Below are 23,835 nucleotides of genomic sequence, written 5' to 3'. Positions count from 1 at the left end.
AAGCTCATTGCGGATGTTGCCTGTAATCCATGGCTTCTGGTTGGGGTATATACATACGCTCACTGTGGGGATGATGTCATCGATGCACTTATTGATGAAGCCAGTGACTAGTGTGGTGTACTCCTCAATGCCATCGGAGGAATCCCGGAACATATTCCAGTATGTGCTAGCAAAACAGTCCTATAGCTTAGTATGTGCTTCATCTGACCACTTTTTTTAATTGATCTAGTCACTGGTGCTTCCTGCTTTGATTTTAGCTTGTAAACAGGAATCAGGAGGATAGAATTATGGTCAGATTTGCCAAATGGAGGTAGAGGGAGAGCTTTGTATGCGTCTATGTGTGTGGAGTAAAGGTGGTCCAGAGTTACTTGGCTACAAGGAGCGCCGCCACTGGGTGAGCGTTTTCTTGTTTGCTTATGGCGGAATACAGCTTATTCAATGAAGTCTTTAGTGTCAGCCTCTGACGGTGGTGGTATGTAAAACAGCTACGTAAAATACAGATGAAAACTCTCTAGGTAAATAGTGTGGTCTACAGCTTATCATGAGATACTCTACCTCAGGCGAGCAATAGCTCGAGACTTCCTTAGATATCGTGCGCCAGCTGTTATTTACAAAAATACATAGTCCACCGCCCCTTGTCTTACCAGACGCCGCTGTTCTATCCTGGCCCTGTTCCCGAGAAAGCAGTATATCGTTCTCGTCAGACTCGTTATTGGAAAAAAGGGATTCTGCCAATCCGTGGTTATTAATCGCAGTCCTTATGCACATAAGTTATTTTCAGTCATAATAGACGGTAGCGGCAACATTATGTACAAAATAAGTAAAATAATAAGTTACAAACAAAAAAACATAATCGGTTGGGGGCACTTAAAACGTCTGCCGCCTTCTCCGGCGCCATCTTATGTGTTATAGATGGCTGGAAGAAGTTTTAAAAGTTTTACTTTACTATTTAAAGCAAAGCAGTTACATATAGTCAAAGTTAAAGATGCACTATGCAAAAATCGCTCTGCCACTTCCTGGTTGCTAAAATTCGAATAGTTCGCTTAATTTCAGTTTGTGACAAAACAAGCAAAAAAAGAAACGTCCCTTTTTCAGGAACCTGTCTTTCAAAGATTTTTTGTAAAAATCCAAATAACTTCACAGATCTTCATTGTAAAGGGTTTAAACACTGTTTCCCATGCTTGTTCAATGAACCATAAACAATTAATGAACATGCACCTGTGGAACGGTCGTTAAGACACTAAAAGCAAGAACTGGCAAACCTGGTGCAGTCCATGAGGATGTGATGCACTACAGTACTTAATGCAGCTGGTGGCCACACCAGATACTGACTGTTACTTTTGATTTTGACCAACCCTTTATTCGGGGACACATTATTCCTTTTCTGTTATTCACATATCTGTGGAACTTGTTCAATTTATGTCCCAGTTGTGGAATCTTATGTTCATACAAATATTTACACATGTTATGTTTTCTGAAAATAAACGCAATTCAAAGTAAGAGGACATTTCTTTTTTTGCTGAGTTTAGCATAAGCCAACGTCGTTTTAGAGAATTTGGCAGTATGTCCAACCGTCCTCACAACTGCAGACCATGTGTATGGCGTCGTGTTGGCGAGTGGTTTGTTGATGTCAGTGTTGTGAACAGAGTGCCACATGGTGGTGGTAGGGTTATGGTTTAGGCAGGCATAAACTACTGACAACGAACACAATTGCATTTTATCGATGGGCCAAAACGACATTTAAAAAAAAAACTTTTACCCCTTTTTCTCCCAAATTGGTAGTTACAGTCTTGTCCCATCGCTGCAACTCGCCTACGGACTCAGGGGAGACGAAGTCGAGAGCCACGTGTCCTCCGAAACACGGCCCTTCCAAGCCGCACTGCATCTTGACAAACTGCTCGCTTAACCCGGGAGCAAGCCGCACCAATGTGTCAGAGGAAACACTGTCCAGCTGGCGACCGAGGTCAGCTTGCATGCGCACGGCCTGCCACAAGGATTCCCTAGAGGGCGATGGGACAAGGAAATCCCGGCTGGCGCTGGGCCAATTGTGCGCCGCCTCATGGTTTTCCCGGTCACGGCCAGCTGTGACAGCCTGGGATCAAACCCTGGTCTGTAGTGATGCCTCAAAAGCACTGGCCTTTTATTGTTGGCAATTTGAATGCACAAAAATACCTGACACCAATTCTTTTTAAAGGTATTTGTGACAAACAGATGCATATCTGTATTCCCAGTCATGTGAAATCAATAGATTAGGGAATAATGAATTTATTTCAATTGACTTACTTTCTTCATGAACTGTAACTCAGTAAAATCTTTGAAATTGTTTTATGTTGCGTTTATATTTTTGTTCGGTATAGTTACTGTTGCTAAAAGTTTTGAAGGATTTGAAGTTGGGAAAGTGGTCACAGTAGCTGATTTGTGTCAAAAGTTAAATTGTTTACAGTGAATATAATAAAAGGTTGGGAGTGACGTCACAAATCCCATGAAAGTGGATGGAAGTCAAGCCACACTAATAAGAAGTATGTCGACGATTTACAGTGGGGACTCTTGCTTGACACGCACTACTATTGAGTAACCCAGGAATGTCACGAGTTATTTGACACGAGAAATCTCGGAAAAAATTGCTCTACAGAGCACCAATAGGCACAATGAATGGCTAAATTACATCCGGACACGAAGGGTCCGCGGAGCTCCCACTGATGCTCCTCCTCACCACTCTATAGGAGCTAGTGACGACCGAGGTTGAGGGGGTCGTCAGTAGTTAGCACAGCCCGCAAAGTCATAAACCGCACACATTTCTACAATTTATCTTATTAAAATCGAATTATACCCATAACCTTAAACACACGGTTAACCTTATGCTTAACCTCAAATGAAGACCCCAAAGCAATGATTTTTTTTATGCCACACGACTTTGTGGCTGTGTTATCTAGTGGAGACGGGTTGAGGGACCATCTCCACGCGGCCGCTTTGTCGGGGGTGGGACTAGTGGTCGTTGTTGAGGAAGGCTGACTGTCCTACTAACGTTACGATCTTACAGGTAGATAGATATATGTTAAAGAATCTCACAGGTCGGCAATAACTTTGGCTTGTTTAAATAATGGTTCAATTTCAAAGGTATTGGCTGAAAAACCTTATCCTGCAGAGTCCGTACTGTCGGGGAGTTCTACCATCGAGAAAAAGTTATATCCCTGAGTTCTCATTTTGCCTCCTGTTTGGACAACGATGCGCTGGATACAGTACCACATCAGGTTAGTAGCCTACTCTAACATACTATAGTAGTGTACAAGTAGGCTATTCATGATTTTGTTGAACTTGTACAATGAAGTGATTTTGTCTGAAAAAGTTGTAACTGGACACACATTCCACTGGCGCAACGTTTGGAGTTAGTTGCAATTAAAAAACGACATGTGGGCAGAGAGGAAGAGGAAATGCGAGAGGGCGTACTCCGCCCACAAAAATAAGACAACGAAGTGAGGAAGTTTTGAATGGAGGTCATTGCCTCCCTTTTATTTTTTAGCAAATGTATTTCCATTGTTAGAGCGGTCACTTGACTATCTTGTCAATATAGATCATCTTTGATATAGGCTTTTTGCAGTATTCATGTCTCAAATTACATTGCATTAAACTGGCTGGCTAAATTGAGTTATTGGACGTCCCATTTAGTCTTGTGAGAGAAATGGCGCAATGCTGCCCAAATGTTCTGTCCAAACGCAAATACACCTCGCACACGATACCGTTTTGGAAACATTTCGAATTGAAATGTAATAGTAGCGATGAGTAATTGTTAAAATAAAAAAGATACACTTATCTGTAAGGATTAAAATTCTCTGTCACTGCGACGGATATCCGTCATATGGATTCTGGAGAGGTCGTTTTTGAGATGTAGATCTGGGGGTGTTTGGAGATGAAAGCCTACCACACACTGTCTGTTCAACTAAATATATTCCCAAATAAATGTTTTCTCAAATTGTATTTTCTTTGTTACGCTGTGTGCACTAAACTGACATGCATGATTGTAGCGGATTCTTCAATGGAATTCCAGACGAAACTGGAATTAAATAGTCTTAAACTCGCACCACCGTGTTGCTCAACTCAAACAGCGGTGTGTAGGCAACTCAAATCCTATACTTCATCACTCAGGAAGTAACTTTCCATTTTTGACATAATATTGTTATTAAAACTACATCAGACAACCCCATAGTAGAATAGTTTACCTATTTACTTTGTCGGCTTCTATCTATGCGAGAGTAATATTCCTCTGGAGGTGCAATCAAAATTGGGAGAGCCATAGGCGGTAAAGATGTATTCTGGCAAGCAGTCAATGCACAACAATTCTTGGTGCACACTTTGAAAGCAGTGTTGGCCTTTGTTTTGTTTTTTAAAGAGGGGGATCCTAGTTTTGAAATGAACAAAAATATAAATGCAACAATAAACATCTAAGATTTTCCAAGATTTTACTGAGTTACAGTTGATATAAGGAAGTCAGTAAATTGAAATTGAAAGACCTTTTTCTTTAAAGGTATCTGTCACCAACAGATTCAGATCTGTATTCCCAGTCATGTGAAATCCATAGATTTGGGCCTAACGATTTCACATGACTGTAAGAAAATGAAGGCACTCACTACTGTAAGTCGCTCTGAATAAGAGCATCTGCTAAATTACTAAAATATAAATGTAAAATGGAATACAGATATGCATCTGTTGGTCACAGATACCTTTTAAAATAAAGGTACGGGCTTGGATCAGAAAACCAGTCCACCATTTGCCTCATGCAGCGTGACACATCTCATTCGCATGTAGTTGATTAGGCTGTTGATTGTGGAATGTTGTCCCACTCCTCGTCAATGGCTGTGTAAAGTTGCTGGATATTGGAGGGAACTAGAACATTACATTTACATTTACATTTAAGTCATTTAGCAGACGCTCTTATCCAGAGCGACTTACAAATTGGTGCTTTCACCTTATGACATCCAGTGGAACAGCCACTTTACAATAGTGCATCTAAATCTTTTAAGGGGGGTGAGAAGGATTACTTTATCCTATCCTAGGTATTCCTTAAAGAGGTGGGGTTTCAGGTGTCTCCGGAAGGTGGTGATTGACTCCGCTGTCCTGGCGTCGTGAGGGAGTTTGTTCCACCATTGGGGGGCCAGAGCAGCGAACAGTTTTGACTGGGCTGAGCGGGAACTGTACTTCCTCAGTGGTAGGGAGGCGAGCAGGCCAGAGGTGGATGAACGCAGTGCCCTTGTTTGGGTGTAGGGCCTGATCAGAGCCTGGAGGTACTGAGGTGCCGTTCCCCTCACAGCTCCGTAGGCAAGCACCATGGTCTTGTAGCGGATGCGAGCTTCAACTGGAAGCCAGTGGAGAGAGCGGAGGAGCGGGGTGACGTGAGAGAACTTGGGAAGGTTGAACACCAGACGGGCTGCGGCGTTCTGGATGAGTTGTAGGGGTTTAATGGCACAGGCAGGGAGCCCAGCCAACAGCGAGTTGCAGTAATCCAGACGGGAGATGACAAGTGCCTGGATTAGGACCTGCGCCGCTTCCTGTGTGAGGCAGGGTCGTACTCTGCGGATGTTGTAGAGCATGAACCTACAGGAACGGGCCACCGCCTTGATGTTATTTGAGAACGACAGGGTGTTGTCCAGGATCACGCCAAGGTTCTTAGCGCTCTGGGACGAGGACACAATGGAGTTGTCAACCGTGATGGCGAGATCATGGAATGGGCAGTCCTTCCCGGGAGGAAGAGCAGCTCCGTCTTGCCGAGGTTCAGCTTGAGGTGATGATCCGTCATCCACACTGATATGTCTGCCAGACATGCAGAGATGCGATTCGCCACCTGGTCATCAGAAGGGGGAAAGGAGAAGATTAATTGTGTGTCGTCTGCATAGCAATGATAGGAGAGACCATGTGAGGTTATGACAGAGCCAAGTGACTTGGTGTATAGCGAGAATAGGAGAGGGCCTAGAACAGAGCCCTGGGGGACACCAGTGGTGAGAGCACGTGGTGAGGAGACGGATTCTCGCCACGCCACCTGGTAGGAGCGACCTGTCAGGTAGGACGCAATCCCAAGCGTGGGCCGCGCCGGAGATGCCCAACTCGGAGAGGGTGGAGAGGAGGATCTGATGGTTCACAGTATCGAAGGCAGCCGATAGGTCTAGAAGGATGAGAGCAGAGGAGAGAGAGTTAGCTTTAGCAGTGCGGAGCGCCTCCGTGATACAGAGAAGAGCAGTCTCAGTTGAATGACTAGTCTTGAAACCTGACTGATTTGGATCAAGAAGGTCATTCTGAGAGAGATAGCGGGAGAGCTGGCCAAGGACGGCACGTTCAAGAGTTTTGGAGAGAAAAGAAAGAAGGGATACTGGTCTGTAGTTGTTGACATCGGAGGGATCGAGTGTAGGTTTTTTCAGAAGGGGTGCAACTCTCGCTCTCTTGAAGACGGGAGGGACGTAGCCAGCGGTCAGGGATGAGTTGATGAGCGAGGTGAGGTAAGGGAGAAGGTCACCGGAGATGGTCTGGAGAAGAGAGGAGGGGATAGGGTCAAGCGGGCAGGTTGTTGGGTGGCCGGCCGTCACAAGACGCGAGATGTCATCTGGAGAGAGAGGGAGAAAGAGGTCAGAGCACAGGGTAGGGCAGTGTGAGCAGAACCAGCGGTGTCGTTTGACTTAGCAAACGAGGATCGGATGTCGTCGACCTTCTTTTCAAAATGGTTGACGAAGTCATCTGCAGAGAGGAGGAGGGGGAGGGGGAGGAGGATTCAAGAGGGAGGAGAAGGTGGCAAAGAGCTTCCTAGGGTTAGAGGCAGATGCTTGGAATTTAGAGTGGTAGAAAGTGGCTTTAGCAGCAGAGACAGAGGAGGAAAATGTAGAGAGGAGGGAGTGAAAGGATGCCAGGTCCGCAGGGAGGCGAGTTTTCCTCCATTTCCGCTCGGCTGCCCGGAGCCCTGTTCTGTGAGCTCGCAATGAGTCGTCGAGCCACGGAGCGGGAGGGGAGGACCGAGCCGGCCTGGAGGATAGGGGACATAGAGAGTCAAAGGATGCAGAAAGGGAGGAGAGGAGGGTTGAGGAGGCAGAATCAGGAGATAGGTTGGAGAAGGTTTGAGCAGAGGGAAGAGATGATAGGATGGAAGAGGAGAGAGTAGCGGGGAGAGAGAGCGAAGGTTGGGACGGCGCGATACCATCCGAGTAGGGGCAGTGTGGGAAGTGTTGGATGAGAGCGAGAGGGAAAAGGATACAAGGTAGTGGTCGGAGACTTGGAGGGAGTTGCAATGAGGTTAGTGGAGGAACAGCATCTAGTAAAGATGAGGTCGAGCGTATTGCCTGCCTTGTGAGTAGGGGGAAGGTGAGAGGGTGAGGTCAAAAGAGGAGAGGAGTGGAAAGAAGGAGGCAGAGAGGAATGAGTCAAAGGTAGACGTGGGGAGGTTAAAGTCGCCCAGAACTGTGAGAGGTGAGCCGTCCTCAGGAAAGGAGCTTATCAAGGCATCAAGCTCATTGATGAACTCTCCGAGGGAACCTGGAGGGCGATAAATGATAAGGATGTTAAGCTTGAAAGGGCTGGTAACTGTGACAGCATGGAATTCAAAGGAGGCGATAGACAGATGGGTAAGGGGAGAAAGAGAGAATGACCACTTGGGAGAGATGAGGATCCCGGTGCCACCACCCCGCTGACCAGAAGCTCTCGGGGTGTGCGAGAGCACGTGGGCGGACGAAGAGAGAGCAGTAGGAGTAGCGGTGTTGTCTGTGGTGATCCATGTTTCCGTCAGAGCCAAGAAGTCGAGGGACTGGAGGGAGGCGTAGGCTGAGATGAACTCTGCCTTGTTGGCCGCAGATCGGCAGTTCCAGAGGCTACCGGAGACCTGGAACTCCACATGGGTCGTGCGCGCTGGGACCACCAGATTAGGGTGGCTGCGGCCATGCGGTGTGGAGCGTTTGTATGGTCTGTGCAGAGAGGAGAGAACAGGGATAGACAGACACATAGTTGACAGGCTAGAGAAGAGATTGGAATGACAAGTGGACTACACGTCTCGAATGTTCAGAAAGTTAAGCTTGCGTAGCAAGAATCTAATTGACTAAAATGATTAAAATGATAGAGTACTGCTGGGGTAGGCTAGCTGCGTTGTTGACACTACCCTAATCAAGTCGTACCGTTGAGTGTGAAGTTTCTACAATGCTGCTTATCGGGAGCTAGCTGGCTAGCTAGCAGTGTTGGTTACGTTACGTTGCGTTAGGAGAACGACAATAGCTGGCTAGCTAACCTAGAAAATCGCTCTAGACTACACAATTATCTTTGAAACAAAGACGGCTATGTAGCTAGCTATGTAGCTAGCTACGATCAAACAAATCACACCGTTGGGACTGTAATGAAATGAAATGAAAAAGTGATGCTACCTGTGGAGCGACGCGGAATGCGACCGGAATGCGAAAGTTCTATTCAGTAGACGTTGGCTGGCTATTGGCTAGCTAGGAGTGTCTCCTACGTTAAGGACGACAAAATAGCTGGCTAGCTAACCTCGGTGAATTAAGATAATCACTCTAAGACTGCACACTCTAAACTACACAATTATCTTGGATACGAAGACAGCAAAGACAACTATGTAGCTAGCTATGTAGCTAGCTAACACTACACTAATCAAGACGTTCAGTTGAGTGTGATAGTTACTACAGTGCTACGGTAGACGGTGAACGTGTTGGACAGATAGGAGACGACAGATAGGAGACGACGAAATACGATAATTACGCAATTATCTTTGATACAACGACGACTATGTAGCTAGCTAAGAGGAAATTGCTAAGATTAGACAAATCAGACCGTTGTACTATAATGAAATGTAATGAAAAAGTTATACAACCTGCAGACCGAAGCGCGGATGCGACCAGATCGCTCCAACCCGGAAGTCGAAAACTAGAACATGCTGTCGTACACGTTGATCCAGAGGCTCCCAACCATTCTCAATATAACTGGGACATTTTCAGCTTCCAGGAAGGAATTGTGTACAGATCCTTGTGACATAGGGCCGTGCATTATCATGCTGAAGCATGAGGTGATGGCAGTGGATGAATGGCACGACAATGGGTCTCAGGATATGGTCACAGTATTTCTGTGCATTCAAATTGCCATCGATAAAATGCAATTGTGTTCATTGTCTGTAGCTTATGCCTGCCCATACCATAACCCCACTGCCACCACGGGGCCCATCTTCCTCTACTGCCTCAGCATAAGACACCTTCTTCACTACTCTGATCCTGGCAACCTCAACCGGCTTTTCTCTCATAGGACACCTGATCTCCAGCACCATGGGTAGCCCGACAGTATACACACACCGATACTACACATTCCTTTGTCTCATGTCCTCCTGCACACGTCTCACATCTAGGAATATCCCTCCTACACACTGCTGCCACATGACCATAAGCTTGACACCTAAAACACTGTAATGGGTTTGGGACAAAAGCTAACCGACACATCCTGACTTGACTTTGTCTGGTAAAGACTCTGCATCAAATCTCAGGATTACAGATAGTGTCTTCTCCGTTTCACCACGCTCTCCACCAGGTTTGCGTCACAGCAAACGGCGGGTGTCACAGACACCGGGAATCTTCAACTTCAGTTGACTCTCAACACTTAGTCACCCCAGTTAAACTCTGGGGGCGTGAGCGTCCCAACTCTCAACAGCCAGTGAAACTGCAGGGAGCCAAATTCAAAACAACAGAAATCCCATAATTAAAATTCCTCAAACATAGAAGTATTTTACACCATTTTATAGATAAACTTCTCGTTAATCCAACCATAGTGTCCGATTTCAAAAACGCTTTTCGGCGAAAGCACAACATATCATTATGTTATGTCAGCAACTAGTCACAGAAAGCATTCAGCCATTTTCTAACCAAAGAGAGGAGTCACAAAAAGCAGAAATATAGATCAAATTAATCACTAACCTTTGATGATCTTCATCAGATGACACTCATAGGACTTCATGTTACACAATACTGGTATGTTTTGTTCGGTAAAGTTGATATGTATATCCAAAAATCTGAGTTTACATTGGCGCGTTACGTTCAGTAGTTCCAAAAACATCCGGTGACTTTGCAGAGAGCCACATCAATTTTACAGAAATACTCATAATAAACATTGATAAAAGATACAAGTGTTATGCATGGAACTTTAGATCCACTTCTCCTTAATGCAACCGCTGTGTCGGATTTCAAAAAAACTTTACCGAAAAAGCACACCATGCTATAATCTGAGTAGAGCGCTCAGAGCCCATACGTATATCCGCCATGTTGTGGAGTCAACATTAGTCAGAATAGCATTATAAATATTCACTTACCTTTGAAATCTTCATCAGAATGCACTCCCAGGAATCCCAGTTCCACAATAAATGTTTCTTTTGTTCGACAATGTCCATAATTTGTCAAAATAGCTCCTTTTGTTAGTGCGTTCAGTCCAGTAATCCACAATCATAAAGCACGTTCACTAGTTTCAGACAAAGTCAAAAAAGATCCGTAACAGTTAGTAGAAACACGTCAAACGATGCATAGAATCAATCTTTAGGATGTTTTTAACATAAATATTCAATAATGTTCCAACCGGACAATTCCTTTGTCTTCAGAAATTAAGTGGAACGTAGCTACCTTTCACGTGAGGGTGCGAGACTCAGCCTGTGGCACTCTGCCAGACCACTCACTCAAAGAGCTCCTATGAGCTCCTCCTTTAGAGTAGAAGCTTCAAACAAGTTTCTAAAGACTGTTGACATCTAGTGGAAGCCGTAGGAAGTGCAAAATTATCAATTTCCCACTGTGTATTCGATAGTGGCTGAGTTCAAAAACTACAAATCTCAGATTTCCCACTTCCGGGTTAGATTTTTTTCTCTGATTTTTGCCTGCCATATGAGTTCTGTTATACTCACATACATAATTCAAAGAGTTTTAGAAACTTCAGTGTGTTTTATCCAAATCTACTAATATATATGCATATTCTAGCTTTTATGACTGAGTAGCAGGCAGCTTAATTTGGGCACGCTTTTCATCCAAAATTCCCAATACGGCCCCCTACCCCAAATAAGTTAACACTCCTTTTAACAGCGCCCTGCTCCGGAGAGGAAAGTAAGTCCCATTTCTTGTCCCCAGTTTCGTGGTGTGGAGCGCACGCTCCCTCTGGAAGGCAGAAATGCCAAAAATCTACAAGATTCCACTTCCACAAACAATCAACAATATTCCACTTCGAGTCACTTTCACCAACCCAACATTCTCCAACCTCTTTTCCGCCCAACACCACATATGGTTTTGCCAAAAGATCCATTCTGTCAAAAAATCCCACTCCCACTGGGCCAGAATCATCTTTGTCATCATCGGGATGAGGCTCAAACTCTGCGATCTTCACCACACCTGCCACCGTAGTTAATTCATCCTCACTCTCGCCATGTTCAATTTCCTTAGCTCTTCCAAAAGTTCTGGGTGATCCACCTCTGCATATTCACTCAAAACATGTTCCACGTTTCAATTTTTCTTCCTCTCTGCCATCTTCTCCTTGATCAGATCGTCCAGAAGGCTTGTGCATTCATTCCCCCATTCCATACATGCTTAAGTTCCACTTTCCTCCTTTTTTCCCTTTCCACCCATCTTACCCTCACCTCATGGCCACACCGGTAGCCATTGAACCGAAAAACTATTCTGACCTCTACCCCCGTGCGCCATCATTTTACAAATGCAGTTTTACAACCAGAGTTTCAAGTATGCTTTAGGAGCAGTTGTGCAACAGAGCTCTTAAAGAAGCAATGCCATCATAAACCTGCAACTTTGTAATATAAACCTACAAATACTTTTTTTTTTGTGAATAATTATTTATATATTTATTATAAAATAATTACAATTAGGATGTTGTGTCCAATGGGTTAAATGCAGATGGACAAACCCCAAGCTTCATCCTATGTACATTTTATTGCCACGATGCTGCATCAGCTAGGCTACAGGTGATAATGCTTATTGCTAATAGCACATCTAATAAATAGACCATGCATAGGCTAGATGCATGGTCCAATATGTTAAAATAATTGAAACATTATTTTTACCAATATGTTTTTCTGCCCATTTCTGGAAATGGAAATTATATTTTAGATGGTGTCAGCATAATTTATTTTCATACATTTTGTCATTTTGTAGTAGAATTCACCAGAACTAAGCTTCTCAGTCTTTCTACATAAATAATATTTTGGGAAGGACATTGGATCCTCTAAGCAAGGGGACTGGAATTGGTCAAACTAGCCGTTTAATACATGCACAAAATGATCTTCTTTCCCTAAAAGCATGATGGTCATGACTTTCTGACATGAAAGGAGAGGTTGGCTGCAGACAATCGATCTGAGATCGACTTAAGTTTCAGTCATTGGATTAATTTCTTTCCGTTAACCCCTGAGACTGCTGTGTATGATCCAGCTGGAAATGTGGAATGGGGCAATTCCACCGTAAAATGATGGTCAATCCGAAATCTGCAGTGGCCGTACAGTATTTAAAATGATGCAGCCTACGGAGAAGTCAGGGTGTTCAGACTTCTTGCACTTCGGAGAGCGGTAATACACATCCAATAAATTGTTGTGCACCACACCACACGTAGTGACTCAGGGCTAATCTCTACAGCCATCCAGCTAACTACAAGCAACTGGCTAAACGAAAAGACCTTACCTCTTCTGAGATGTTGGAGTCCGTTTCCCGGTGCTGCACCGTTTTTCCACCTGCATCTCCATCCCAAATATTTTTGGGCCTTTTTCAATACATCAATCATGACAGATTTGACAAATATCCACTTTGTTAGATCAGATTTGTTGAATCTGAGCCACTCCATTGTCCGTCTGTCTCCAATGGTCTGCATTCTATTGACCTCTTTACCACATCTATCCCCATTACCTCCCTGATCTCTTTCCAGGAGTTCAAACTCATTTTAGTGTCTTTGAAACCCATACATGAGGTATCATAAAGATGTATCTTATTTGTGAACCTGTTCTGATAGCCTTTCGTCAAAGTTCCCCATGTTTATTGTCAAGGAAGTGAGTTTGTGTTTATATAGGATACACCGCGCCACCTACCGTCAACCAATCATGTCAATGTGGAGGCGCACGGCATCGCCATACGGAGCTCGATATGGCCTATGCAAGCCTACGAAGGCTCCGCAATTGCCTCCGGACCACATTGCCGGATCAAGACTCAAAGTTTTCACTTTAAATTGTCTAACAAAAAACAATGATTACAAAGTTTTAAAAAAAAAACATACATCTCTATGCACAAGGACTAGGCCACTTTGAACAATTTCCACTGAACATTTTTACAAAAAAACATTTACAGTTGAGACAAAGTTTGGTAACAGAATGCCAGTTTGTTTGTGCTGTCATTCTGTTACCAAACTGCATCTGCGTTGTTCTTCAAGTAAATGTGTTTTTGTAAAAAAAAATCTGTGGAAATTAAGTAGTTCTTGGATGGTGAAGGGTTAATGTGTCCTGAGCTGAGAGTCAGACCCCCTGCAGTAACTTCCTCATTGTGTTATGTCCAGCCCTGCAGATGACTGCATTCTCATTCTCTGCATTATGAGAGGGCTTATAGATCCCACTGGGCTCTGACTTCAGCAGTCTCAACACAGAGCACAACGCCATCATTACCCCTAATAGACAGGTTGAACTCTAATTACTACACACACTACATACCTTTTGATAGGCTTGCCTTTGATTTAACGATTAGATTTTTAAATATGTTTTTGCCTTTTATATCGAGATGGTAGAGAACCAAATTGTTTCTTTGTGACCAAGGGCGAGATGCGGGTAGAAAGAGAGGGGGATGTATTTCTCTCTTTCTGTGAGAGGGGGGTGTATTTCTCTCTTTCTGTGCGGGGGTGTATTTCTCTCTTTCTGTGAGAGTGAGAGGCATAGCAGCTTTAGCAGCAGGACTCTGGCAGATCAAACAGGCTTCTTCTGGATTAGAGAAAGGTAAAGGGGGGAGAGAGAAGGAGAGGGGGAGAGAGAATGGGAGAGAGGGGGAGAGCAGCTCTTTTGTAGTCTCTGATAAACATAATTCTTAAAGACAGGCCATAACAACAAACGTGAGTGCTGACCTTTTAGAACAACAATTGTGTGTGTGTGTGTGTGTGTGTGTGAGAGAGATGGAGAGGTGACCGTCTCTGTGGGAAAATGATGTGCTTTCCTCTCGCCCTTCAGTGCTGTGGCACCATCAATAAATGTAAATATGGTATTGGCACTGACCCTGGAACTAACCCTGTATATAGCGTACTTACTTTCTCGTGCTCTTCTTATCTCTTGTGTTTTTGTTCTACTTTACTTTTTTAAATAAACGTCTTATAGTACTACTGCATTGTTGGGATAGAGCAAGCACGAAAGGCATTTCACTGTAGTAGTGCACGTGACAATTAAACTTGAAACTTGATCCAGCTATGGTCCAAACGTTCAGTTGAGAACTCAAGGACTGGGTATACCCACCTTGGGTTAATGCTAAGTAGGTCTATAAATGTTTATTTTATTCATGACAACAGAATTCCATGGCAGTCCGAGTTAAGGCTATCCTGCTGGCTATAGTAATAGGGATATAATTCCTCATTTATATTCGCCTACCTCAGAAAGATATGAGAGGCGTCCGTATCTGGTTCACAACACCGCAGAGAAACCTACCTGCTCTGCGTTCTCAGAGTTCACTGAGTTCATGGAGACAGGACAGCAGCACAGGGACAGCAGCACAGGGCCAGCGGCAGAACTAATTAGTTGGACGTGCATTTGATTTCCATAGGGGGTCACGTTTTTTTCACGAGGCCTATGGAAACTTCAACGGCAACCAAACAATAGTCACTTTGTGAGTAGCGCATTTCATGGACAACAGGTTTCAAATGAGAAATTGAAGGTCTAATTTGGCCGCTGCACCAAGAGATCCACACAAATATTCAAGCACTTTTTGTTGTTGTTTCCTGTCACTTTCCTCTTCAATGTCACATTCGATTCCTGATCACCTTCACTGTCACCAAGCAGATTGTTTACTACGTTTTATAACGTCAATAATCGCTCTATTAATCAGGTAGGCCTATCTGCTATATCTCATACTCCACTACTCCACATCGTAATCCCTTACCCACCAGTAGCATATTAGCTACAGTGTAGGTGGCTCGGTCCTCAAACAATCTCTCCTCATAGGCTATTTTAAATATTTATGTAGTTGTTACTCATTTTATAATTCAAGAAGCCAGGTACATTTTATTGCATTGTCTCTTTAACATCCATGTTTTACTTTTATATAAAAATATATATGTGTATGTCACAGCCCATGTTCCAAACAGCCTCTGAACAAAGACAAAACATCCTGATAAAGGCCATGGACAACCTGGAATAAAAGCAAACTCCGTCTCTGCAACTAACAACGGGAAATTATGTGGTGTAAACCAACCATATTATAAACCAAATTGGCCCCCATAAAGAGAGGAGGGATGCTGGTGTTCACCAGAGACATTCTGTCCTTGAACAGCCGTCTCACTCCTTGGCCCGAGGATGCCTTCGCGCGGGCACAGCTGTCATGCCTCTTAACACAACAAAGGAGGAATGGTTACCCCAGGACAGACCCTCCAAACAGGTCACCATCTCAGGGCTCCACACTGCCATTCCAGTTAAAGAAGTCTGTGCCGAGCTGGAGAAACAGAATCATCACCAGACAAACTCACCTCCCCGCCACATTTATTAGATTTCACCTCTCCAAACCAGAAGACTCCATACAACTACTACAGGGAGGCTTCTTCATGCATTACTTTCACTACAGAGTTGAAAAGGCAAATCCACCCACCATAGTTAAACATGGTTTCAAATGCCAAGAATTCAACAATATTTCTACCCAGTACAATAACCCAGTGAAATGTCTGAGGTGTGGAGAAAACCGCCACCACAAAGCCTGCCTAAACAACAACAAAATATGCACACATGTGCACAATGTGGGGGTGGGCACTCTTCAGCCTCAAAGAGCTGCCCCAGCTACATAGCCCTCACCACCAGTGCTGCCACCACCACTCTAAGGCAACCCAGAACACAGAGAACCTTAACCCACCTGCAAGAGGAACTACAAAATACTGTAATGCCACAATGAGGAAATTCCCTTTTGGGTCAAGGGTGGCACTGATTTTAAAGCTCTGTTTATACCTGTCCCTAAAATGCGTCCTTTTCTTATAATGCAGTTATATATTTTCGGAAGCTGTTTTCATTTCAGAGCGTCTAATTTGTAAACATTTAAACAAAAAATGAACCCCTGACCAAATCAAAGTGCTTCTTCTCTGTTTTGTGACGTAAGTCCCAAGACAGTGCGATCAATACGAGTTGGCGTTTATTATTTATTTTAGCAGGGAGTCCCATTGAGACCAAGGTTTCTTTTGCAAATACTTAAATTAAGGCGCAGCATAATTGCAAAAACACAATTATAAAAAAAAAACAAGCACATTCGTCTGAACAGTTCCTCCACCAACAATCTGAAATGCCTGAAGGCACCAATCTGTCCAACTGTTGGGTAATCTTAAGATTGTTCCATAAGTGAGGTGTGAAGAAACTTAAAGCAATTTTACCTAAATCTGTACTGACATAAGGAATTTCAAGAGTTAGCCATCCCTGTGAGTGGGTATGGTATCTCATGCTTTCATAGGTTAGTAACGATGTTAGGCAATGTGGAAGTTTTTGAGTAAGAGCTTGGTAAATGAACAGAATGCAATGTTCCAACCTATAAAACACCAATAAGGGCCAGCTGCTTTCTGAGAGCGAATGCAATGATGAGTGTAAAATGGATCACGGAGGGCGCAGTGTTAAATAGGTTCCAATGGGCTTCAATGAAGTGGGAACTGCATTCATGTAAATAATGGTGTCATAGTCTAGGACCGGTAGGAATGTTGACTGAATGATCTGCTTTCTACTATTAAGCGAGGGGCACAATCTATTTCTTAGTTAATTCACCTATGTTTGTTTTAAAAGACAACTTATCAACGATCCAAATGCCCAGGTATCTGCAGTGCATTCGTTAAGTATTCAGAGCCCTTGAATTTTTCCACATTTTGTTACGTTATTGCCTTATTCCAAATTTATTTTTAAAAAAAATCCCTTATCAATCTACACACAATACCGTATAAGGACAAAGCAAAAAAAAAACTTTTTATTTTTAGCAATTTTATTAAAAACTGAAACCTAATTTAAGTATTCAGACCCATTGCTATGATATTTGAAATTGAGCTTAGGTGCATCCTGTTTCCATTGATCATCCTTGATGTTTCTACAACTTGATTGGAGTCCACCTGTAGTAAATTCAAATTGATTGGACATGTCTATATAAGGTCCCACAGTTGACCGTGCATCTCATAGCAAAAATCAAGCCATGAGGTTGAAGGAATCGTCCGTAGAGCTCAGTGTCGAGGAACAGATCTGGGGAAGGGTACCAAAACATTTCTGCAGCATTGAAGGTCCCCAAGAACACAGTGGCCTCGATCATTCTTAAATGGAAGAAGTTTGGAACCACCAAGACTCTTCCTAGAGCTGGCCGCCTGGCCAAACTCTGACAGAGCTCTAGTGTTCCTCTTTAGAAATGGGAGAAACTTCCAGAAGGACAACCATCTCTGCAGCACTCCACCAATCAGGCCATTATGGTAGAGTGGCCAGACAGAAGCCACTTCTCAGTAAAATGCACATGACAGCCCACTTGGAGTTTTCAAAAAGGCACCTAAAGACTCTGACCATGAGAAACAAGATTTAACGATTTAACCTAAATGTAACTCTTTGGCCTGAATGTCAAGTGTCTCGCCTGGAGGAAACCTGGCACCATCCCTAGGGTGAAGCATGGTGGTGGCAGCGCCATGCTGTGGGGATGTTTTTCAGCGGCAGGGACTGGGAGACTAGTCAGGATAGAAGGAAAGATGAAAAGAGCAAAGTAGAGGTCTTTGATGAAAACCTGCTCAGGAGCAGGCTGGGGGTGAAGATTCACCTTCCAACAGGACAATGACCCTAAGCACAAAGCAAAGAGAATGCAGGAGTGTCTCTGAATGTCGTAAAGTGGCCCGGCCAGAGCCCGGACTTGAACCCGATCGAGCATCTCTGGAGAGACCTGAAAATGGCTGAGCAGCGACACTTCCCATCCAACCTGACTGAGCTTGAGAGGATCTGCAGAGAAGAATGGGAGAAACTCCCCAAATACAGGTGTGCCAAGCTTGTAGCGTCATACCCAAGAAGACTTGAGGCTGCCAAAAGTGCTTCAACAAAGTACTGAGTAAAGGGTCTGAATAGTTATGTAAATGTAATATTTCTGATTTTTGTTGTGTGTAGATTGAGGGGGGGGGATACAGTTTAATCAATTTTAGAATGAGGCTGTAACCTAACAAAATGTGGGAAAAGTCAAGGGGTCTGAATACTTTCCGAATGCACTGTATAAGAAGGGACATGGTCAATTTGGGCTCCATTGAATGAGCAGATACTTCAATCTTGGGAGTCATTATAGTGGGCTCTGTACTACAGATGCAGAGGACAACCATTATAGTCCATCGAGCCCATTTCAGCCATTACCGGAGTGTTTGTCACTGCAAACGTTTCTGCGGTCCTAACAATAACGCAGAAAAAGAAAGGGCACAAGCAAGATTTGGAAAGAGTTTCAAGAGTAAAATAAAAGCAATCCAGTGAGATTTAAGTAACAAGTGGATTTTGCACCACTAAAACACAGGACATTTCTGGCTGAAATGGAGAAATGTACAGGTGGGCGGGGCATGCACGTTGCTAAAAGTTTAATAGAGCATGTGTGTGAGAGTAATTCTTCTGTGTATAGGGATCCCTGGTGTGAGAGAACGTACTCTAGTTGCAGTGAAACCAGATGGGGTCCAGCGGCGCCTTGTGGGGCAGATCACACAACGCTTTGAACAGAAAGGCTTCAAACTGGTGGGCCTGAAGATGCTCCAGGTGAGAATGTCCAATTCCAAATGAATCCCAAAGCTCCTCCCACCTAGGTATCTGAAAGGATTGGATAGGTATAAGTAGTATGATAATAAGCAATATGATAGTAGCCTCAACTTGTCCTCTGATACAATATTTGTAACTTGTCATGAATGTGGTTTATTCATAAATGTCTATGTAAATACCAGACTTTAAAATAAAGGTTAACCCAATGTTGGCTTTCTTTCAGGCACCAGAGGAGCAGCTCTCTCAGCATTACCATGAGTTAAGGAGGAAGCCATTTTACCCCAGTCTCCTGCACTACATGACCTCTGGTCCCATAGTTGTTATGGTGAGGGTTCCTGCCTCTGTCTTGCCTCATAATCCAAACTTCAATTGCTCCGTTTCAGGGCTCAATTCAGTCCGTAGCTCCGAAGTAAAGCGCGATTGAAAGTTAAAGATGGAAATGACGGCTCAATTGGAAATTCTATTTTACATTTCAAGCATGCTACAGCACTGAACTTCAGCGATACGAATTGAATCAGTCCACACTGTTTTCTCACTTCACTGATCAGTCTGGGTGTCCTCTAATAGATGGACGCCTGGACAGTTATTTCTATAAAATAACGGGTACAATTAGCTCTTAAGGCCCTTGCTCAATGGCACAACGGTAGTAGATGGTTGCCATGATCTGAGACCAGCTTTTTTCCTTTTGCCAGTTCAGTTAACTTTTTCATCACTCAGCCCTAGACTCTAACCACCACCACCTATGCTACCTACTGTACCATTATTCAATTAGTTTTGAGTAATGACCCTCCAAATCAGTTTTAGTGAAAAGATTGCCAGATAAATGAGAAGCCCCGTTTATACCTGGTGCTAACATACGTCCTTTGTCCTGATCTTCTGACATTCTGATTCTGCCCACATTTATAGACGGGTGTAGGTGATTTAAAAGAAGCATTGTGATCAGATCTTCCTGACCACCACCTCCAGAGGCAGTCAGGGCTGTATTCGTGTGTCTGGGTATCTTACAAGTGTAGCCTAGCGGTTAGAGCGTTGAGCCAGTAACCAAAAGGTTGCTGGTTTTGAATACCTGAGCCGACAAAGTGAAAAATCTGTAGATGTGAACTTGAGCAAGGCACTTAACTCTAATCTGCTCCAGGTGCACTGCACTACTATGGCTGACCCCATAAAACAACACATTTCACTGCACCTATCCAGACGCATGTAATCACCCAGGATAAATGGGGATAGAGTGTGAAACAATAATTAAATAAAGCAATTCATTTTAGATTTTAGATTCCCAGACTACACTGCCTTTGCTTATGTTAAATTCAAAACCACCTAACCACTTGTGTAGGGATTAGATAATGGCAGTGTGTTCAAATATTGATTTAGTGCTAAATTGATTGACTTTCAATTAACTTGCTGAATTGACTGATTTGAAATAGGATTTCCCTAATCCTGATGGCGAACTTCATTCATTCTTGTTGTCTAGGTGTGGGAGGGTTATAATGTGGTCCGGACATCCCGGATCATGATAGGAGACACCAACCCAGTCGAGGCCCAAGCAGGCACCGTTCGAGGGGACTTCAGCATTCACATCAGCAGGTGAACCTTTTTCAACAAAGATTAAAATTGAAAGATGTTTCACGTTACAATAATTGGCACAATACCCTTTTCAACAAATATTTTAATGATAATTGAATTGGACGACAATATGAAAAAATGTAACTTTATCATTGAGTGTTTTGAAAATTGGAGCATCATTTCAATGGCAAAATACTAAACTGGACTTCAAGCCATTAACAATTAACTAATGAATGTAGGTTTGTGTTTTTTATAGAAATGTGGTCCATGCCAGTGATTCAGTAGAGGGGGCTCAGAGGGAGATCCAGCTGTGGTTTCATCGAAAGGAACTGATGGATTGGGACTGCTGTGACCACAGTAGTACCTACCAGATATGAGAAAGAGATTGTAGGCAGAGATAGAAAGAGAGAGTGAAGCATTTCATTATACTGTTGTATCCTGTGCATGTGACAATGAAACTTGAAAGAGTGAACAAGGTATAACGACCATTTAGGAATAGTGGCTCCATAACCATACCTACCTCTTTGTGTCTTGCTTGCAACACAGTGTCCCACGTGCAATACTCATCCCTCTCCATCGTGGGTGGCTCCAATACCCCCTAAGCCTCTCAGCTACTATTATAGTGTTCGGTCCTCACCATATGTACAGTGCGTTCAGAAAGTATTCAGAGCCCTGGACTTTTTTCCACATTTTGTTACGTTACAGCCTTATTCTAAAATGAATGAAACAGTTTTTTCCTCCTCATTCATCTACACACAATACCCCATAATGACAAATCAAAAACAGGTTTTTAGAAATGTTTGCAAATGTACAAAATATAAAAAGCTGAAATACTACATTTTACATAAGTATTCAGACCCTTTACGCAGTACTTTGTTGAAGCACCATTAGCAGCAATTACAGCCTAGAGTCTTCTTGGGTATGATGCTACAAGCTTGGCACACGTGTATTTGGAGAGTTTCTCCCATTATTCTCTGCAGGGTTTCTCAAGCTCTGTCTGGTTGGATGGGGAGCGTCGCTGCACTGCTATTTTCAGGTCTTTCCAGAGATGTTCGATGGGGTTCAAGTCCGGGCTCTGGCTGGGCCACTCAAGGACATACAGAGACTTGTCACAAAGCCACAGTCTGAACCTGCTCCAGAGCACTCAGGACCTTTCATCAAGGATCTCTCTGTACTTTCCTCCGTTCATCTTTCCTTCGATCCTGACTAGCCTCCCAGTGCCTGCCGCTGGAAAAACATCCCCACAGCATGATGCTGCCACCACCATGCTTCACCATAGGGATCGTGCCAGGATTCCTCCAGGCGTGACGCTTGGCTTTCAGGCCAAAGAGTGCAATCTTGGTTTCATCAGACTAGAGAATCCTGTTTCTCATGGTCTGAGAGTCCTTTAGGTGCCTTTTGGCAAACTCCAAACGGGCTGTCATGTGCTTTCTACTGAGGAGTGGATTCCGTCTGGTCACTCTAGCATAAAGGCCTGATTAGTAGAGTGCTGCAGAGATGGTTGTCTTTCTAGAAGGTTCTCCCATCTCCACAGAGGAACACTGGAGCTTGGTCAGTGACCATCAGGTTCTTGGTCACCTCCCTGACCAAGGCCCTTGTCCCCTGATTGCTCAGTTTGGCCAGCAGCCAGCTCTAGGAAGAGTCTTGGTGGTTCCAAACTCCTTACATTTAAGAATGATGGAGACCATTGTGTTCTTGGACCTTCAATGCTGCATAACCTTTTTTGGTAACCTTTCCCAGATCTGTGCCTCAACACAATCCTGTCTCTGAGCTCTACGGACAATTCCTTCAACCTCATGGCTTGGTTTTTGCTCTGACATGCACTGTCAACTGTGGGTCCATATATAGACAGGTGTGTGCCTTTCCAAATCATGTCCAGTCAATTGAATTTACCACAGCTGTAGAACCATCTCAAGCATGATCAATGGAAATAGGATGCCCCTGAACTCAATTTCGAGTCTCATAGCAAAGGGTCTGAAGACTTATGTAAATAAGTTATTTCAGTTTTTAATAAATGTGCAAACATTTCTAAACTTGTTTTTGCCCTCATTATGGGATATTGTGTGTAGATTGAGGGGAATATATATATATTTTTTTAGAATAAGGTTGTGTAAAGTAACAAACTGGAAAAAAGGAAGGGGTCTGAATACTTTCTGAATGCACTCTATTTGGACAGTGAAATGAAAATGTTAATTTTGGCTCTACTCCAGCATTTTGGATTTGAGATCAAATTATCAATATTACAGAATGTTAGTTTATTTGAGGGTGTTTTCATGCTTCTCTGTTTTACCATTTAGACATAACAGCATTTATATATTAAGTACTCCCATTTGAAGAAGTATTTGGGCAAATTCACTTATAGTGTAGTCTAAATGTTAGTATTTGGCCCCTTATCACTTGGATTCAATGACTTCATCAAGCTTGTAACTTTACAAACTCATTCGCTGCATTTGCAATTTGTTTTTGGATTATTATGGGACATGTCTTGCCCAATATTAACTGAATGGTGCCGTCATTTTATTTCTAAATGAGCTGAGAAGATGTTTCTGAAAACTTCCAAATCCATGCTGATGCTGCCATGATTTCTGAAAATTAATTATCACTGTGTATTACACACTACAATTATGCAGTACAGTGTAGTCAGCAAGAATTTTAGCATTTACACTGGTGGGCCCCGTTGGCAATAAATTCATAAAACCAAAAGCTTACCATGACTTGGAAGAGTTCCAGTTTTGGATAGCCAGCTAGCTAACCCTCTCTGTCTTTGAGTAGGCTAAACTAGCTAGCTGCATTCGCTAGGTAAGTTAAACAAAAACTAAATATAGATTTCTCTCTCGCTTCTCCTTCATTTTTGAAGAAATTCATTTGTTTAAAACTGTTCAACTATTGTCTTTCTCTCTTTGAGTCAACTACTGCACATTTTATGCACCGCAGTCTTCCCTAGCTGTAGCTTGTGCTTTCAGTACTAGATTCATTCTCTGATCCATTGATTGGATGGGCAACATGTCAGTTTCTGCTGCAAGAGCTCTGATAGGTTGGAGGATGTCCTCCGCTAGTTGTCATAATTACTTTGTAAGTCTATGGAAGGGGGTGAGAACCACAAGCCTCCTAGGTTTTGTATTTAGGTTAATGTACCCAGAGGAGGATGGAAACTAGCTATCCTCCGGCAACACCATTGTGCTACCCTACGGAGTGCTGCTGAGGCTAATGTAGATCTTCATTGCAAAACAGTATGTTTTAAACAATTATTTAGGATAGTTTTATCTAAAAAGTATAACTTTTTAAATGTTTCACTATTTACATTTTTCTGAAATTCACTGAGGAGGTGG

General features: G+C 43.3%; 1 protein-coding gene across 1 annotated transcript; it reads left to right on the top strand.

Annotated features, from left to right (window-relative positions):
- The first annotated feature begins 2,954 nt into the window (after positions 1-2,954).
- LOC115118671 (nucleoside diphosphate kinase B-like) lies at positions 2,955-23,005 on the top strand. Its single transcript, XM_029647359.2, has 5 exons — positions 2,955-3,251; positions 18,813-18,943; positions 19,167-19,268; positions 20,415-20,527; positions 20,763-23,005. The coding sequence occupies exons 1-5, from the start codon at positions 3,101-3,103 to the stop codon at positions 20,881-20,883; spliced, it is 618 nt and encodes a 205-aa protein (XP_029503219.1). The 5' UTR covers positions 2,955-3,100; the 3' UTR covers positions 20,884-23,005.
- Positions 23,006-23,835: the final 830 nt, after the last annotated feature.

Source organism: Oncorhynchus nerka, linkage group LG15 (assembly GCF_034236695.1).
Source record: "Oncorhynchus nerka isolate Pitt River linkage group LG15, Oner_Uvic_2.0, whole genome shotgun sequence".
NCBI lineage: Eukaryota > Metazoa > Chordata > Actinopteri > Salmoniformes > Salmonidae > Oncorhynchus > Oncorhynchus nerka.
This window is presented reverse-complemented; position numbering and strand designations above follow the sequence as displayed.

Coding starts and splice junctions, on each gene's coding strand:
- LOC115118671 (XM_029647359.2), top strand. CDS start 3,101: ATGGTTCAATTTCAAAGGTATTGGCTGAAAAACCTTATCCTGCAGAGT. Junction 3,252..18,812: donor TGGATACAGTACCACATCAG/GTTAGTAGCCTA, acceptor TTCTGTGTATAG/GGATCCCTGGTGTGAGAGAA. Junction 20,528..20,762: donor TTCAGCATTCACATCAGCAG/GTGAACCTTTTT, acceptor TGTTTTTTATAG/AAATGTGGTCCATGCCAGTG.